This window comes from Clinocottus analis, unplaced genomic scaffold (assembly GCF_023055335.1).
Source record: "Clinocottus analis isolate CAN_PGR_092001 unplaced genomic scaffold, fCliAna1.0.p SCAF_15, whole genome shotgun sequence".
NCBI lineage: Eukaryota > Metazoa > Chordata > Actinopteri > Perciformes > Cottidae > Clinocottus > Clinocottus analis.
The window spans coordinates 17919260-17939085 of NW_027175876.1; the positions used below are offsets into that span (position 1 = coordinate 17919260).

The 19826-nt window shown below is 42.6% G+C and overlaps 2 protein-coding genes across 2 annotated transcripts in view; both read right to left on the reverse strand.

Annotated features, from left to right (window-relative positions):
* LOC137785486 (adhesion G protein-coupled receptor F5-like) overlaps positions 1–16711 on the reverse strand; it is a 30851-nt gene extending 14140 nt beyond the window's left edge. Inside the window, exons 1-11 of the mRNA XM_068576763.1 lie at positions 16573–16711; positions 14776–14870; positions 14658–14703; positions 13735–13887; positions 7706–7876; positions 7547–7591; positions 7323–7460; positions 5538–5708; positions 1982–2119; positions 1559–1729; positions 1403–1444 (exon numbers count right to left, since the gene is read on the reverse strand). Coding sequence (XP_068432864.1) covers positions 1403–1444; positions 1559–1729; positions 1982–2119; positions 5538–5708; positions 7323–7460; positions 7547–7591; positions 7706–7876; positions 13735–13887; positions 14658–14703; positions 14776–14870; positions 16573–16579 — 1177 coding nt within the window. The 5' untranslated portion in view covers positions 16580–16711. The remainder of the gene's footprint in view (positions 1–1402; positions 1445–1558; positions 1730–1981; positions 2120–5537; positions 5709–7322; positions 7461–7546; positions 7592–7705; positions 7877–13734; positions 13888–14657; positions 14704–14775; positions 14871–16572) is intronic.
* A 2286-nt stretch (positions 16712–18997) lies between these two features.
* Positions 18998–19826, reverse strand: part of tnfrsf21 (tumor necrosis factor receptor superfamily, member 21) — a 41521-nt gene continuing 40692 nt past the window's right edge. The window contains exon 7 of the mRNA XM_068577567.1: positions 18998–19072. Coding sequence (XP_068433668.1) covers positions 18998–19072 — 75 coding nt within the window. The remainder of the gene's footprint in view (positions 19073–19826) is intronic.

Genomic DNA, 19826 nt, shown 5'->3' on the forward strand with positions numbered 1-19826 from the left:
GACACCCGGGCCTATGTTGCTACGTGCACGGTCTGTGCACGAGGAAAGACCTCTCATCGGCCACCAGCTGGGTTGCTACGTCCACTTCCCGTTCCGTCCCTGGTCCCACATTGCTCTAGACTTTGTAACTGGTCTCCCCCCATCTCAAGGTAACGCAGTCATACTCACCATCGTCGACCGTTTTTCTAAAGCTGTTCATTTTGTGGCCCTCCCTGAGCTTCCCACTGCCCGTCAGACTGTTTTAGTGAGCCGTTTAGTGAGACGTTTTAGTGAGCCATGTTTTCCGCCTCCATGGCATTCCCCTGGACATGGTCTCCAACCTGGGAGCCCAGTTGTCTCGCAGGTTTGGAGGTTGTTCTGCCGTGCTCTTGGCGCAACAGTCAGTTGGCTGTCCCTTCGGTGCAAATGCACCTCCGCCGCTGCCATAAGGTCTGGAGAGAGACCCGCGCTGCACTACTATGCTCTTCCGACAGCAACCGGCACATTGCTAACCGCCGCCGGACCCCAGCCCCAGCATACAAACCAGGTCAGAGTGTTTGGCTTTCTTCAAAGAATATCCCGCTGAAGACCGACTCTAAGAAACTGTCACCCCGTTACATTGGCCCTTTTGTCATTGAGCGAATAATCAATCCAACTGCGCTCAGGCTAAGATTACCCCGCATTATGAGGAAGATCCACCCCACGTTTCACTTCTCGCAAATAAAACCAGTTTCTTCCAGCCCCCTCTGCCCTCCTTCCGATCCCCCGCCTCCCGCCCAGGTGGTCGAGGACCATCCAGCTTTCTCTGTCCGGCAGCTCTTGGACGTACGTCCAGAGGGTACCAGTATCTGGTAGACTGGGAGGGATACGGCCCAGAGGAGCGACAGTGGGTTCCTCGGTCCTTCATTCCGGATCCGGAGTTGGTCAGGGAGTTTCATCGAACCCATCCAGATAAGCCTGACGGTCCCTGCTGTGCTCCTCTCCCCTTCTGTTATCCTGCCTGTTTTCCCTCTGTGTTTTCTTGTTGCTCCCAGTTTGCCCTGTGTGGGTGTGTCTGCCTGGGTGTGGCCTTCCCTTCCTGCTGCCAATTTACCAACACACCTGCAACCCGTTTCCCTCATCAGCCTCACAGTATATCACCCCAGCTCTCTCTCCACGCCTCGCCAGATCGTCAGTTCACACACCCGGAACGACTGCCACGGCCTCTTTGGATTTCAGTTTCGTCTTGTGCGTAACTTGTGCTTTCCCAGCCTCTCAGCTCCCCTGAAACTCCCTGGGAGAACTGCCCAGCCTTTCCCCAACCAGCCCGCAGAGGACACCAGCAAGATTCCCACTTCTCTCTAGCTTGAAAATAAATATCATTGTTTTATCCTGCTATGTGTGTTTGCTTTTGGGTCCAGCCTTGCATCACCATGACACTTACTTGGTGGTGTAGAGGTTGTTGAAACATTACAGGGGAGGAAGTCTGTCAGGGATAAGAAAGAGACATTGCTGAATAAGAACTAATGCACAAGCATACAATGGTTTTACTGTAGGCAGTAAACATGTGTTTTTCCGTCATGGATGGTGAACAGCTTACTGAGCTGATCAGCAGGCTGGCAGTATTGTCCGTCAGGAGGAACAGTGTTGATGCATCCACATGTGTCCTCAGTGACGTTGCCACAGGTCCCGTATGTGACACAGTGGTCACATGGCCAACGATACTGGTCCTCACATCTGCACTGGTAACCACCGCTGCTCGGAGAGCAAACTGGAGACAAAACATATAAATTGTGTAAAACATGTGCGTGTGGAACACTTTTAAAACATACAGTTTTATAAACCTAGTGTGTGTGTGTGTGTGTATAATATTTCCTGGACTCATTCTAATGTGATAAATGAATCAAATCTTATTTTCCAGTGATTTTACGTGAAAGAAAACATATGTATTAATATGTTCCATGTCAACTAATAGCTCCCCTTAAGTTCTTCTCTCTGGACCTCTGAAAAGCATTATTCTCACCTGTAGATATATTTAGGTCAGAGACTTGGATGTCGTCAGTGATGACTGGGTAAGAGATGCTCCTCAGTCGTTCTATGACAGCAGCATCTGTGGTGTTCAGCTCAACAGAGATCACGTATTCATAGAGGACTGGAGGAGCTGCAGAGACAGAAAGAGGGATTGTGTTGCATTATTTCTGACCTTTCTGACCTGTTTCTGGCCTGAGCAGTGAATAATAGGATTACTGTGTTGGCATTGTGGGCGTTGTAGTGTTGACAATAGGTGCAACTTAAAAGAACATTTTGTGTTATTGTGTTAATACTGAAAATAACAATTATCCAAGTCTGGATTTGTTGTTTTTATACTTAATCAATAATTTCCCCACAGTGACTCGTTGTAATTGTTGTAGATATTGTGGTTACTGCTGTTGTGGAATCTGAAAATATGATTTTATTTAGTATATTTAACTGAAGTGGAATCCTTGAAGTGAAAATATCTTACACAAAGTATTTGAACAAATGTCATCCAGGAATGAGTTATCCTATCGGTTATCTCTAAATACCTACTGGTGACATTAGCTGTTGGTGTTGGTGTAGCAGTTGGCGTTGAATCTGCAAAAACAAAAACACACCAATGTGTTAATACTGACAACACAAAGTATTCAAGTCTGGATTTGTTGTTTTTATGCTTAAACAATAATTTCCCCACACTAACTTTTCTTCTAGCCCGAATCAGTTGCCTTTACAACCTTCATATTGCACTTTAAGTAATGCATAGTTTAAATATCAAATACCAAGGTGTAACTACCATGTTATAAGCATGAAGAACACATTGTTGTTGATGGTGTGGAAACCCTTGAAGTGTTAACATCTGATCTATTAATTGTTGTTGAGTCTGAAAAATCAATATAATGTTGTATGTTTAAAGAAAACGTCTTTCAAGTCAGGAAAGACCTTAATGGTTTAAAGCAAATGTTAACCAGGAGGGTGTTGCCAATGCTTTGTATCTAACAACTTCATGGTAACTTGAGTTGGTGTAGTTATGTGTGATGTAGTGCTCTGATGTGTTGCAGCATGAACTATTGACTCTGAAGTATTGACTCTGAGGTTTTACTGAATTTGACCCGTACACATATTTAACTACCATTTCATTATCACGTATGTTAACCTGCAGAATAAAACCATTGAAGACAATAGCTGCCTTGTTATAACGAGGAAGGGTAATGTAAAGATTGATTAGTAGCACTCACTTGTTGGCATTGGGGGTGTTGTAGTGTTGACAATAGGCGTTGTAGTGTTGACAATAGGCGTTGTAGTGTTGACGATAGGTGTTGTAGTGTTGACAATAGGTGTTGTAGTGTTGACAATAGGCGTTGTAGTGTTGACGATAGGCGTTGTAGTGTTGACAATAGGCGTTGTAGTGTTGACGATAGGTGTAGCTACACACAAAAACATACACAAATACATTGAACAGTCAAACGTTTGTACATGGTAAGATTGTAAAAGTAAGAATACCCTACACTTGTTGTAGCAACTGTTAAATCTGAATAGACCATTTTAACAATCATTGTCAGAAAAGTGTCACCTAAATCTTATTTCTAAATACGTTTGCGCTTGTCTTAAGTTGAATACTGTCTTCTCAGTCTTACTTGTTGGTGGTTTAGTTGTTGTCTTAGAACACACCGTGGAGTCTGAAAGCAAGAAGAGAGAGAGGAGTCACTGATGAGTAGATGCAAATACAGCAGTGTACTTATTCAATTCAGTTTATTTTGTATCGCCCAAAATCACAAATACACAATTTTCCTAAGAGGGCTTTACAATCTGTACACATAACATCCCTGTTCAGGGAATTTCTGATGAATTGCGACATCTTTCCGCATATAGAATTAAAAAAGTGTTGTAATCTTTAATTTGAGGAAAATACATTTACAAATAAAGCTTTGCAAATACTTCAATAGTTCCCGCATTTGCCGTGTGCCGCTAGACGACACGCTCAACAACGTGCATCATGTCTCTCTACGTGAAGCTTCGACCACGTTGTGTAATTGTCACGTAAATATGATGCTGTTTGTTCCTCATGCTGATTTCCTTTCGCCAGTAGGCGGCACTTTGACTGTGAGTGAAAAAAAGGCTAGTCAGTATCCTCAGGTCATGACTTTTAGCGAGCACAACCAGTTTGGGGCAGATTGGAGGAAGTCCAGTGGAGTTACAAGAGCTTGTTTAATGTCTTTGGCCAGTCGGTGGCGCTACGACAATGTGAACATAGACGTGCATCATGTTTCTCTGTGTGAAGGCTAGACCAGGTCATGTAAATTACATGTAAATCTGATGCCATTTGGCCGCATTACTGTAGCTCCCCCTAGTGTTTAAATCGCACAAAAGATATAATGCATGTTAGGAGATGCAATGTGCACATATACAACAAATTTGGAGTCATTTGTTCAAATAGTTTCAATATTATGAGCATTGAAAAACAAGACACCCCCTGATAGGTTAATTCGTTGTTATCTTTTCAACTTAATGAAATATCAAAAAGCTTTAAACCAGGGGGCGCTACAGAGCCATTTATTTTTTACACAAATAAGACGAATATATCATACATCTGTTTTTACCAGGCCTGATGCGCGTGCAAACTCTGGTGAGTTCTAATAATTGCCAAACTATTGCGACACAATTCACATTCAAGAAAAGAGCATGCAATAACATACCTGACCATTTTTACTGTCATTTTTGTTGCAAAGGCAATTCAATAATATACTAGATAAAAAAAACGGCAATTTGGAAGCGATATTTGTTTGATGAATCACTATTTTCTTTGATGCATTTGTCCATCCATCCATCGTCATCCACTTATCCGGGCCCAAGTCACATAGGCAGCAGGCTTAGGACGGTATTCTAGACGTCCCTCTCCCCAGCAACACTCCCTGGGGAACTCCAAGGCGTTTCCATACCAGGCGAGATACATCATCCCTCCAGGGTGTTCTGGGTCTACCCAGGAGCCTCTTGCCAGTTGGCGTTGCCTGGAAAACTGTCAAAAGGGAGGGGCCCAGAAAGCATCCGGATCAGATGCCCTCACAACCTCAGATGGCTGTCCAGCTCCTCACCCTATCTCAAAAATTTGAGTCAAGCTACAATACGAAAGATGCTTATTCTTTCGATCACGAGGCAATGCTCATGGCCATAGGCGAAGGTCAGAACGTACACGGACTGGCAAATTGATAGTTTTGCCTTTTGACTCGGCTCCCTCTTCACAACAGTCTTGTGCCACTCATGTAACACAACTGATGCTGGCCAAACCACCTGTACAGCTCACACTCAATTGTACCCAACCACCACGGGACACTTAAGATGCATGTCAGCCACGACAGCCCAAGCCTTTACCGTCGTAGTTTAGACAGAACAGTTTTAACTTGGTAGGAATGGGAGGGTGGGCACTCTGCTACCATGATGACTCTGCTTTCAGGGAGCATGTTATCAGCTGCAACATCAGTATGAGCGCTGTGCAGTGTTGAAAAATGGTTTCTACAATGAGACACATATTCTGGCTTGGGAGCAGTAACGACGACAGACCAACTTACTGAGCTGATCAGCAGGCTGGCAGTATTGTCCATCAGCAGGAACAGTGTTGATGCATCCACATGTGTCCTCAGTGACGTTGCCACAGGTCCCGTATGTGACACAGTGGTCACATGGCCAACGATACTGGTCCTCACATCTGCACTGGTAACCACCGCTGCTCGGAGAGCAAACTGGAGACAAGCATATAAATTGTGTAAAACATGTGCGTGTGGAACACTTTTCAAAGCTCTCTTGACATTTTGCCAGTCAGAGTCATCTGATGATGTCATTGAGTGTCATGATTAGCAAGTGCTTCCTTTTGAAGTTATGGCTCATTTTGTCAAATATGTTGCACACATCAAATGTGAATAATTCACTAAATCAATATAACATTTGCTTATAACCTTTTCATGGAACTTGATAAATGATGCATGCCAAACACATTAAAATAAGTTTGACTTCAGCTGCATGGGGTCAGAGAGACAGATAAGTTAATTTGATTGTGTGCATGAAGTTAGCTTTGTTTTATACTAAGCTAACTGACTGTGTGTCTATGTGGGTCTGCAGGACAACAACCACCCACGCACATTATTACAGTCAGCTATGAATTTTCTATACCCACCTCTTTGTCGAGAGCAACATATAACATTTTTAGTCCAGGGCTTAGAGCTTAGCGGTTGGAGCTACTTATTTATCAAGAATAGAACTTGACTCGCGGTTTTGAAAAGACTTACACCGCCAAAATGCATGCTGGGTAAAGCCAACTCAGTCGCACAGGAGACATTTCTGTCTCTTCCTGTGCGACTGAGTGATCGGGTTTTACCCAGTATGCAGTTCGGTGGTATAATTATTTTTTTTTAAACATAACTAAAGTTTTATCCCTGACACATAAGTAGTTCAGACCGCTTCATCACCATTTCTGACTGTGAATGTTGTATTTAGCTGCTTGCTTAAGAGGGCATGTTAAAAATTCATACTTACATTCCCCTGGCTCCTAAGTTCCTCCAGGTTAAGCTTCATAACACACCCTGTGAACCAACCTACAAACAGCTGCTGGCCTGTTGCGAGCCACTACAGCATGCCATACTGTGAAACCTTCACAAACTTACAAAATACCGTGAAATTAATTTTTGGCCATACCGCCCAGCCCGAGCTAATGCTCACATTAAAATCTTTACAAGCAAAACAAACATACCACAAACATTTACCTAAACGTTCACAAAAGTATTACCTCTCTCATGATTCATGTAGTTTAAAAAAAAATCAGATTCAGTAGTTTGATAGGCTTGTTTCCTTAAATCCACAGTCCAGTCTGCCTCCAATCAGTCTGCTGGCTCTCACTCAGTCTTCAGTCACCATGATGACGAGAGCACACAGGTGCTTCATATGAGCCAATCAGTTTAACACACAAACCAACTGAAGTCTTTTAGGGAGAAACAGCGTCATAAAAAACTTATATATTGCGACTTCTTACGGCAGTAGTAGCCACACTTTCAAAATGTATTGCGACATTTTCTAGTTAATACGATCTTTGCTTTTTCCTTTGACCCCAGACAAGTGAAATCCAACTGTGAATTCAATATATATATATATATATATATATATATATATATATATATATATATATATATATATATATATATATATATAGTATTTCCTGGACTCATTCTAATGTAATAAATAAATCAAATCTTATTTTCTAGTGATTTTACGTGAAAGAAAACATATGTATTAATATGTTCCATGTCAACTAATAGCTCCCCTTAAGTTCTTCTCTCTGGACCTCTGAAAAGCATTATTCTCACCTGTAGATATATTTAGGTCAGAGACTTGGATGTCGTCAGTGATGACTGGGTAAGAGATGCTCCTCAGTCGTTCTATGACAGCAGCATCTGTGGTGTTCAGCTCAACAGAGATCACGTATTCATAGAGGACTGGAGGAGCTGCAGAGACAGAAAGAGGCATTGTGTTGCATTATTTCTGACCTGAGCGGTGACTAATAGGATTACTGTGTTCTTTACAGTCTTACTTGTTGGTGGTGTAGAGGTTGTTGAAACATTACAGGGGAGGAAGTCTGTCAGGGAAAAGAAAGAGACATTGCTGAATAAGAACTAATGCACAAGCATACAATGGTTTTACTGTAGGCAGTAAACATGTGTTTTTCCGTCATGGATGGTGAACAGCTTACTGAGCTGATCAGCAGGCTGGCAGTATTGTCCGTCAGGAGGAACAGTGTTGATGCATCCACATGTGTCCTCAGTGACGTTGCCACAGGTCCCGTATGTGACACAGTGGTCACATGGCCAACGATACTGGTCCTCACATCTGCACTGGTAACCACCGCTGCTCGGAGAGCAAACTGGAGACAAAACACAATGAATTTCAAGTGTGGGAGCAGCTTATATCATGTTTTGTTTTTTAAGTGTGGCTTCAGCCGCATGGGGTCAGAGACCCCATGCTGGAAGCACACTTCATGTTCTCCTGCGGGCTTATTAAGTGTGGCTTCAGCCGCATGGGGTCATAGACCCCATGCTGGAAGCACACTTCATGTTCTCCTGCGGGCTTATTAAGTGTGGCTTCAGCCGCATGGGGTCATAGACCCCATGCTGCAAGCACACTTCATGTTCTCCTGCGGGCTTATTATTATTATTCTTCTTATAGTCAAACCACTACTCCTCCCAGAGCGTTGCCAGCACATGCGTAAAAAATACATCGAAACGTGCGGTTTGCGCGGGAATCGTGAGGTATGACTTTTCTAAGAGATTCGCCCGGCCGTTTTCCCGAAAAATGCAAAAAACGTCAAAAACTGTCAAAAAAATTTCACGAAATGTTCGTAGAGGGTGGCGCACCAATTAACAGAGTGAGAAGAAGCGACAGAAACTGCTAAAAAAATAAAACGTATTTTGTCTTTACTCCCACAATGTTCACTCTTCATACACCATTGTTGGATAGAAACGTTGGAAATCTTGTCTTCTGTCATAAACTGCGGTCGATAGGAATCCAACAGACTCAGACGTCTTGAAATCGGACTGAATGTGAGAGCAGGTCCACCTCGCTCTGCCATCCGCCGCCATGTTAAATCTCCCTCCAAAACCACGTCTCCCCTGAAGCTCGTACCTGATTTGTAAATCGCCCGTACAGACACATGTTTTATCGTACAGACTCGCCAGTCACAGTATCTGTTCATCAGGTCTTCCTAACGCTCAATATGCGATATCGAAGCAATAGTGGCTTTTAAAGTACCATTTTTTTTAAATAGTTTGAAAGGAGTTCCACAGTATTTAGGTCTATTAAGCTCAGCGTAAGGAAGTCCCTTTGAAGTCATCACCATGGCAACCTTTGCTCTAGCGACCCACAGGTGTTCTCGTTAGGGCAGTTTAACAGACACGCAGACACTTACACACGCACACACAACACAGATGACTTCTGTCTCTCTGTCTGTTTGTCTCACACACACACAGACACACATACACACACACAAACAAACAAACACATACACACACACAAACAAACAAACACATACACACACACACACAACACAGATGACTTCTGTCTCTCTGTCTGTTTGTCTCACACACACAGACACACAGACACACATACATACACACACAAAGACGTTTACGTGTGTTTTATATTGTGTAGTTGTCAACACTGTGATCATTAATAAGGTCATATGATATTTCATATACGTTTGTGTGTGTTCAGGACGTTCAGTAGTTTATTTCCTTAAGTCCACAGTCCAGTCTGCCTCTAATCAGTCTGCTGGCGCTCACTTGGTCACCATGACGACGGCAGCACACAGGTGCTTCATATCAGCCAATCAGTTTAACACACAAACCAACTCAAGTGCTTTGGAGGAGAGACGGGCGTCATAAACAAAAGCTATATATTGCGACGTCTTACGGCAGTAGTAGCCACACTTTCAAAATTTCTTGCGAAATTTTCTAGTTATTATTATTATTATTCTTCTTATAGTCAAACCACTACTCCTCCCAGAGCGTTGCCAGCACATGCGCAAAAATTACATCGAAACGTGCGGTTTGCGCGGGAATCGTGAGGTATGACTTTTCTAAGAGATTCGCCCGTACGTTTTCCCGAAAAATGCAAAAAACATAAAAAAAATTTCACGAAACGTTCGTAGAGGGTGGCGCGCCAATTAACAGAGTGAGAAGAAGCGACAGAAACTGTTAAAAAAATAAAACTTATTTTGTCTTTACTCCCACAATGTTCACTCTTCATACACCATTGTTGGATAGAAACGTTGGAAATATTGTCTTCTGTCATAAACTGCGGTCGATAGGAATCCAACAGACTCAGACGTCTTGAAATCGGACTGAATGTGAGAGAAAGTCCACCTCGCTCTGCCATCCGCCGCCATGTTAAATCTCCCTCCAAAACCACGTCTCCCCTGAAGCTCGTACCTGATTTGTAAATCGCCCGTACAGACACATGTTTTATCGTACAGACTCGCCAGTCACAGTATCTGTTCATCAGGTCTTCCTAACGCTCAATATGCGATATCGAAGCAATAGTGGCTTTTAAAGTACCATTTTTTTTAAATAGTTTGAAAGGAGTTCCACAGTATTTAGGTCTATTAAGCTCAGCGTAAGGAAGTCCCTTTGAAGTCATCACCATGGCAACCTTTGATCTAGCGACCCACAGGTGTTCTCGTTAGGGCAGTTTAACAGACACGCAGACACTTACACACGCACACACAACACAGATGACTTCTGTCTCTCTGTCTGTTTGTCTCACACACACAGACACACAGACACACACACAAACAAACAAACACATACACAAACACACACAGACACACAAACACACACACACAAACACACACACACAAAGACATTTACGTGTGTTTTATATTGTGTAGTTGTCAACACTGTGATCATTAATAAGGTCATATGATATTTCATATACGTTTGTGTGTGTTCAGGACGTTCAGTAGTTTATTTCCTTAAGTCCACAGTCCAGTCTGCCTCTAATCAGTCTGCTGGCGCTCACTTGGTCACCATGACGACGGCAGCACACAGGTGCTTCATATCAGCCAATCAGTTTAACACACAAACCAACTCAAGTGCTTTGGAGGAGAGACGGGCGTCAGAAACAAAAGCTATATATTGCGACGTCTTACGGCAGTAGTAGCCACACTTTCAAAATTTCTTGCGAAATTTTCTAGTTATTATTATTATTCTTCTTATAGTCAAACCACTACTCCTCCCAGAGCGTTGCCAGCACATGCGCAAAAATTACATCGAAACGTGCGGTTTGCGCGGGAATCGTGAGCTATGACTTTTCTAAGAGATTCGCCCGTACGTTTTCCCGAAAAATGCAAAAAACATAAAAAAAATTTCACGAAACGTTCGTAGAGGGTGGCGCGCCAATTAACAGAGTGAGAAGAAGCGACAGAAACTGTTAAAAAAAACAAACGTATTTTGTCTTTACTCCCACAATGTTCACTCTTCATACACCATTGTTGGATAGAAATGTTGGAAATCTTGTCTTCTGTCATAAACTGCGGTCGATAGGAATCCAACGGACTCAGACGTCTTGAAATCGGACTGAATGTGAGAGCAAGTCCACCTCGCTCTGCCATCCGCCACCATGTTAAATCTCCCTCCAAAACCACGTCTCCCCTGAAGCTCGTACCTGATTTGTAAATCGCCCGTACAGACACATGTTTTATCGTACAGACTCGCCAGTCACAGTATCTGTTCATCAGGTCTTCCTAACGCTCAATATGCGATATCGAAGCAATAGTGGCTTTTAAAGTACCATTTTTTTAAATAGTTTGAAAGGAGTTCCACAGTATTTAGGTCTATTAAGCTCAGCGTAAGGAAGTCCCTTTGAAGTCATCACCATGGCAACCTTTGATCTAACGACCCACAGGTGTTCTCGTTAGGGCAGTTTAACAGACACGCAGACACTTACACACGCACACACAACACAGATGACTTCTGTCTCTCTGTCTGTTTGTCTCACACACACAGACACACAGACACACATACACACACACAAACAAACATATACACAAACACACACACACAGACACACAAACACACACACACAAACACACACACACAAAGACGTTTACGTGTGTTTTATATTGTGTAGTTGTCAACACTGTGATCATTAATAAGGTCATATGATATTTCATATACGTTTGTGTGTGTTCAGGACGTTCAGTAGTTTATTTCCTTAAGTCCACAGTCCAGTCTGCCTCTAATCAGTCTGCTGGCGCTCACTTGGTCACCATGACGACGGCAGCACACAGGTGCTTCATATCAGCCAATCAGTTTAACACACAAACCAACTCAAGTGCTTTGGAGGAGAGACGGGCGTCAGAAACAAAAGCTATATATTGCGACGTCTTACGGCAGTAGTAGCCACACTTTCAAAATTTCTTGCGAAATTTTCTAGTTTCTTACTGTTATTGTGAATTTTAATATTATGGCAGATGTGACTTTGCCCTTACAAAATAAAAGTTTGTTTTCTTCTTTTTAGTGCAGAGCAATACTGTAAACGAGTGGACAAAAAAAAACACTTTGAATCAAGTAAACCATCATGGCTGCAAAAGGAAAAAGCTAAATTAGCGCTTATATTCATTTTATTTATCGTTTGTGCGGGAAAAGGACAAACCAGGAAACAGGTTTAGTAAACTGGAGAGCGCAGAACCGATACCCCTCCACTTTCTCATGGATTTCGGTTGCATTTTTCAAACTGAGTATATTGCAACCAAAACCAACAGGTAACAACATTACGTATTTATTACTTATACAACCAAAGCACTTGGTTAGGTTCAGTAAAACACCACGCATGGAATGTGTTGTAACTTGGGTAACAAAGGGGCGGAAAGTTTCCACGGGAATTTTGGCTCGGGAATTTGGGGAATTTTGAAAAAAAGAAATGCCTAAGTTTTTCTCAAAAGCATATAACAGGGAAGTTAAATGTAGTTGAGAACAAGACTCTGAACGCTGAGCTCAGCTGGACCCTGAATGCAGCTGGTTGAACATCGTCTGCAGAAACATAAACATAAAACGTTCTGTTGTTGTTGACGTTTCTGTCATCAGTGTTGCGTCTGAACGTTTCAGCCCTTTGGCAAGTGTGAGAGCGCCGAGTTGTGTAGAGGCCAAGAGCGGTACTGCAGCCAGAGATTTACATTACAGCTGCAACATATTGAAGAAAATAACTGAACTAGTTCATTTGTTGGAGCTGTGAACTTAGTTCAACATGTTGAATTATGGACTATGAACTGAACTAGTTCATGTAGGTCCAGGAAGAAAGCATTTAGACCTGAAAGGATTCAGGAAAAACACTAAAGAAAGATATTTGTGTTGGCGGGTGGTGATCATGCGGAATACACCTTTTTTTTATTTAACGTTCATGTTTGCGTTGTTTGATGAAAGAATAAAGTTCGACTCACAAAATGTCAAAAAGGTCAAAAATGTAATTTTTAAAAGTTGTATTATCAATGTTTGCATTTATGTCTGCTTATGACGAGGTCAATACAGTTAAATTACCCAAAAATTTCCAGTTTATTTCTGTTAATTCCCGTTTATTCCCATGGAAAGTTTCCAACTTTGAATATTCCCGGAATTTTGCAACCCTAGCTGTAACTCTATTACGTTGTTCACTCTTCATCCGGATGGAGGATCCTCCTCTCCTGGAGGCTTCTTCCCCTTCTCGTCCCATCAGGGTCAACAGAGGATGTCGTATGTGTACAAACTGTAAAGCCCTCTGAGGATAATTTGTGATTTGGGCTTTACAAAAAAAAAAAAAAAACTGAATAGTTTGGCTTAAAATAAATGTTTAACATTTTTGACTTTTTTATTACACACAGTGATTAGTTTTCTTCTCAGTTCATAAATCTTTAACCAGTGCTAAAGTAAACTCCATGCCCCTCGCTGCTTTGGAAAGAGGGAAAGTCCAAGTTTGTAACTCATTAATAACGTTTAAAGACTGTTTAATGACTTCATCTGCTTCAGCACCTCTCCCAGATATCTGGAGTAATATGTCAGCTAATACATTGAGCTGTAATGCAGACACCAGCTGGGGTTCAATATGAAAATGGCTTCATGAAAGAAAATAGCAATGTGGAATCCACCCGGAGTGGATTGAATGGAAGTCGTCTCTGTGTCAGCGAACACTGCACATTGATCACACCAGCAGTCCTCCTGCGGCGTGTCCCACCAGAGGAAGCTGCGGTCTCACCTGTGGTGATGTTGATGTGCGTGACGTTCACAATGGGACTCAAGCCCATGGTGACGGCGCCGCCGGCAAGGAGGCTTTTAAGGTAGAGCACCAACTCGATGTCAGTAATGTTCAGCTCCACGTCCACATCGTACTCAATTGGAGCCGACGCCGCTGGAGGAAAAACAAACAGCCGGATTTAGGGTTCAGGTCTCGTAGGGGTTCAGGACTTACCGCTGTCCAGAGACCACGGCAGGCGGTTTAGACACGGCGGCTTGAGGTCAAACTTGACTTTGTGTCCTCTGGACCTTCACATATCACACACACTGTTTCTACGACCACAGGGCTCATGTGCAATCTGAGTGTATTCATCAGTGAGAGCTTCAAAAGCAAATACCCGTCTGGCATTCATCAAATCACCAGACAGGCACATGTTTTGAAGCGGCACGCACATTTCCCGAGCATCTGAAAGGTGTCTGCTCATCCGACAGGAACCCGCTGTGGTTCGGGTGGGAAGCCGGTGAGGAATCGTGTCTTTTTCACCACAGGAGTGAAAGCAGTTGGGTCAGTTTACTATAAACCTGACATATTTACAGGTAATGTCATTTTCCATGCATTTTATCCTGTTTTTTGACATGCTGTGAGTGTCTGCATGGTCTTTTTTCTTTACCTGCAATGCTGTTTCTAACCACAAAGGGGCAGCAGAAACAAGCTCTACACAGACCACTAAAACATTGGCTCCATATCAACTTTGCCATGAAAGATAATCTTATTAGAAGCCATCTAATCACCTGGATGTAGCTTCAAATGCAAAAAAACATCACATTATACAAACATTATAGTTGTATTTATGAATCTTCTCATCTAAAAATGATTTATAAAGCAAATAAGTGTACTTCCCAATCTCCATGTCACATTGCATCCTGTTCATGAACGGCACTCACCGGCTCTTTTCTCCCTGGATACAAAGTGTTCTTCTTGGTTGTGCACCTGAGGAAGCAGAGCTTTGTGTTAATAATCAAAACCTCTGATCCCATATTTTCCGTTCAGCAGCGGACGTACCGGTGAGACGTGAGCTGAGAACCTCCCTGTTTCCAAAACAACAGCTGTCAGTAGAAGGGCAATGACGATCCAGCCGCTATTAGGTAATGCCATTCCTTTTGAGAAGGGACAGAATAAAACAAGGATAAGTAACGGTGACAAGTTTCTGTAGTTTTCTCAGTAATATTTCGGTGTCCTGGCCTCATTCTACTGTAGACGCCTGCAGGCTGCTGTACACCTGCAATGCATCATGGTCAAAAGTCATCAACGTGAATGCTGCTGTGAAGGAATTAGAATCGTTCCTGTATGTGTGTGTGTGTGTGTGTGTGTGTGTGTGTGTGTGTGTGTGTTGCTGTTTGTTAGCTAAGGCTAGCTCCGTGTGGACTCTCCTGCTAGCCGCCACGTGAGCTTCCAGACCACACAAAGATCATCTTCTCACTTACCATTAAAATGTTGTCGCTTACAATGTTTTACAAACTAAAAACAGAATGTTAAATTCGTTTAAAATGTTGAAATATTAAAATGAATGACTTTTGTTGAAAAAACTGCATCTTCATTTTCCAGTATGTAATAATTAATTTACAGAATGAACATGAATACAGTGATTTGCTGTAAACTGTGACTGTGAAGTACAGCAAGCGAGCAAGTGACTGTAAAATCTACAATAATCTTGTTACAGTGTAAGGATTCAATTCAGCTAATGACCACTAAAAATAATAATAATAATAATAATAATAATAATAATAATAATAATAATGCATTTCATGTTAAACTCAGAGTGCCACAGAGCCAATATACAGTAAAACAAATACAAACATAGTAGCAACCCATAATAAAACAGGTCTGACGATGAACTACCACGAAGTCAAAGCGCCGTCCTGAATAAAATGTTTTTAGGTCTCTAGAGGATCCCGTGTCTGCTGTTGTCATGGAGACGGTTTCACAGGTGCAGCTCATTGTTCCCATTGTTCAACCAGACAAAGAGATATGGATCTCCAAGCCACACAACTAATACAAGTCAAGGAATTTATGAATCATGACTTGAGGGTTTAAAGTTGAGACTGAGAGCTGACGGTCGTTCGCTCTGTTATTTACATCAGTGAACATGACGTTGTTGTTGTTGTTGTTGTTGTTTGTTTGCTGGAGCGTCTGCGTGGGCGAGTCCTGAAACCTGCTGGAGCGTCATTTACAGTAATCCTGATCGTGGACAATTAAGTGCATGGGTGTTGTCATGTGTTGTCATGTGTTGCATTGTGTTGCATTGTGTTGCATTGTGTTGCATTGTGGCACAGTCCGTGGGCGTGAGGCGGCTTTCTCTCTGCTGGAGTCACATCCCCCTGCAAGAGCCAGAGGGACTTCAGCTCGAGCCCCAAACCCTGAGGACCATGTGGGGCCAGCAGTCAGGGAGCAGCCAACACTCCTCATCAGTAACACTTCCTGGGATGCCACATGTCTATAAGGCTTTATGATATGTTTATGGCACCATGTTATTGTAGTAATGCAGTGCAGTGGGGTATAAAGTATAAAAATACTCCTGAACTCAGTGAAACAAGTGTATTCTGTGTGGGTTCTGCATGGTTTTTATACTGCATCATAATTCCCATAGTTGTAAGCATAAGACTCTTTTTCTATGATTAATTATAATCATCTCATAATTTTGATTATAAATCACCATAAGTGCTCATTGATTGCTTTCAGTAGAGGAAACAACATCATTCACTGTCCTACGCCAGAGAGCTTGAGGTGGCTTCATGTTTCTTGGTATTTGGGTGAAACCAGGAAGCAGCGATGCATTTTTAAGAGACATTAAAAACACACCTTGCATTGTTGACCGCAACACACACCCTTAAATGAGTTGTCCACCTCCAGTTGACCTTAACTGCACTGGACAGACCGTCTGCATGCTGGCTGCGGCTCCACGAGCTGTCGTGAGGCTGGTCGGCTCGTCAGCGGAAGGTTCATCGTGTTTAAGGTGCAGAACGGTGAGCTGGTCACAACTGAGCGGGATGAGAAATGCAGATATTTAGAAGAATAACTTAACAATTTAATCATGTGTGCATTTTCAATAGGACCCCACATTTAAAGTGTTAATGTACTTTTTCTTTGTTTTAACTGTGGAACCATTTTTGTCTCTCGACCTCTTTGTCCCTGTTTGAGTCGTCAACTCCAATATTTGTGTTTATTGTATTTGATCAGCAAAGTCTTGGGAGAAAAAAAATGTATATCTGCAAAAAAAAAAACACTTTTAAAAGATATTTTGATCATAATTAAGGAAACCCAGCATGATATGAGCCAGAATCCCCAAAAAAGCCTCCTGGAGCGTCAATAAAACACCTTTATGGAAAGATTAGGACCTGAAGAATCAGAATCTGCAACAGAAATCACAATGAAACAAAGACTTGTCTGTTAGGAAGGAGTTCCAGTCAAAACACTGTGTCGTTCGGTTCAAACATGGAAAAAATACGTATTTTATGCCAAAAGATTGTCTGAATGGGGCATGCTGGGACTTAAAATGGGAGCGGGAGGATTAGAGTTTATACTCACATTTAGACTACCGACACTAAATGCTACCGTTTTGATTATTTGCTGTTTGCTTCATCATGTTGTTTATTTGATGTCGAGGACGACTCGAACCACAAAATAAAAAGTTCCAAAAATACGCATTTATATTTTTTTTTTGCTGACTGGACAATCTTCCAAAGGGAACTCCTCTCATCTTGGAGTTTGAGGTGGTACAGTGTCAATGACAATCCAAAAATGTTTGAATATTTTTTAATAACAATGTGCGTGACATCCTGTTGCGTTGCTGTCGAGCAGCTTTCCTGCAGGTCGCCAATCCTAATTTGCAGATACGTTTTGATCCCGCAATTAAATTGCTTTTACTGCCAACGATGCCGGCTAACCTGTATGCCTGAAATGTGGCAGTAAACTATGAAACAACAAAAGATTTGATCTTGAAAGACTCGTCCAGAACGAACACGCTTACAGAAACGTCTCGCTGCAGAAGAGCGAGCAGCAGATTCAGTCTCCAGACTCCTGCTGCCGGTTCCCATGAGCAGCTCGTAAAAACATGTCCGTCCTTCGGTGCTCGATCTGAAACTCAGGTACTGAACCTCCCACCTGGTGGTTACAGGACGAGGACCTGACTCGACCTCATGAGCCACAGGTACGGGGCCGGTCAACACCTGCAGGTTTCTTTCTCTACTGGAAAGTTGCCACGGTCTTGATGTGTGTCTGTTTCTATTGCTGCTTTTCTATTGTTTCTATTCCTTCTTGGATAAAATACAACCCCAGTCTTTGTTACTGCCTCCATGCGGAGACAAAAGGGTTTGATGCACTCGCGAGGTGCAGGTGATGAGACGCAGGAGGATCGCGTTTGGGGCATCGAGTGAAGAGATCAGAGGACACCAGAGATAGAGACCCCAACCCTTTCAAAATAAAACAGGAAACCAAAGCCAAAAGCCATGACCGTGACACAATAAACATGTCTATGTACTTTTTACTTTGCTCTTCATAAGACTTTCATATTGTCATTACAGGTAAAATAGCAATACAGTGTCAGGAATTGTTGTGTCGTTTCATAAATACAACAAATGATAGTTTTTGTATTTATAATATGACTATATATAAAACTTTATGAGCTGTGATATCAAGTAGCGTTTGCGGCTCCACACACACGTTGTCTCTTAGGTAGCGACGGTTGTTCTAGACAATGATTATGATATCATGTTTTTATATGTTTCTTGCTTTTCACTGTTGGTCTAAATACTAAATGTGTCCTTTGAGGGAAAAGGAGAGCAAGCCGGTCGTCAAGGGTGGGAAAAAGGTCTCTGGGCACTTTAGTGTGCTTGTCTGGCTGAAGTGAGTGATGACACAAAGCCTCGCAGTGACAGGTCATTATGGACGCCACGGAGCACTGGTTGGCTCTCAGGTGACAGCAGCTGCTTTAAGCACTGAACAAAGAAGCATGTTGTCCCTTCATTCAAAAGTCTGTGAATTAAAAGTCTCTCAGAAATCCTGTCGAGACGTCCTCAATTCTACATCCACCAGAACAAAACCAAATGCACAAAAGATGCTGCAGTTTTATGTGGTTTTGGCTGAATAGTTAACTCAACAGCGAGCGAGACGTTCAGAGTTCTCACTCCTGCTTGTTGTCATTTTTCAGTCATGTGTAGCACGTTTTGTTGACTTCAACTTTACATTTCCACTCAAGAAATCTGATCTCCGAGTAAGGAAATGTTCGTCAAAGACTATAACGCACAACGGACAGCCTGACGCCGACACAACCAGAGCCCTTGTTGGACCAGTACTCCAGGTTCTGGGACGAGGCAGAAGAAGTGACACACATTCACACGGGGAGCCAAAGATCTAGAGCAAGAAGAACAATCGCAATTCTGGATGACAAGCAGCTCTGCCAGAGTTACAGTAGCCCGAGGGCTCTAGACTACAGCCAAAGCTCCAGGGGCATCGCTCCAGTTGTTAATAATAATAATAATAATAATAATAATGAAGTTCTTCCCTGCAGTTGACCCGTCGTTGGCTCAGGAGCAGTGTGCTGCCCTGAGAGCAGCGATGGGTTCGGGGTCTTGCTCAGCGACACTTCCACATGTGAACTATGTGGAGACCAACAGACTTCCTTCAGGTTGCGGGACGACCCCTGACCCCTGTGAGCAGGAGGACCTTGGACCAGGCGACTCTTCACCGCGGTATCAAAGCGAGGCCTTCACATGGCTTCCCCTCATCCTGCAGGCCTTTAATCTGTCTCGTATCCTCGATATTAGGATTCTGCATCTATCTGCAAACACATGCCTTCACCTCACTTCTCCAATTTACGTCCTTTCCCACAATCGTCCCAACGGACTTCAGTTATTCTCTCAAGCTTAATCAATGCACAGCACCAACCATCAGGTCCAGCAGGTTCCTGATCCATGTGGCCGTGATTCTACCACACTGCTACACTGAGAATATTAAGAATATGAGTTTAAATGGCATTAAAATGACAGCTTTGCTTCTGTCAAATTAATATTTGATCCAAACTGTGACAATAACTCCACAGCTATTAATAATATATA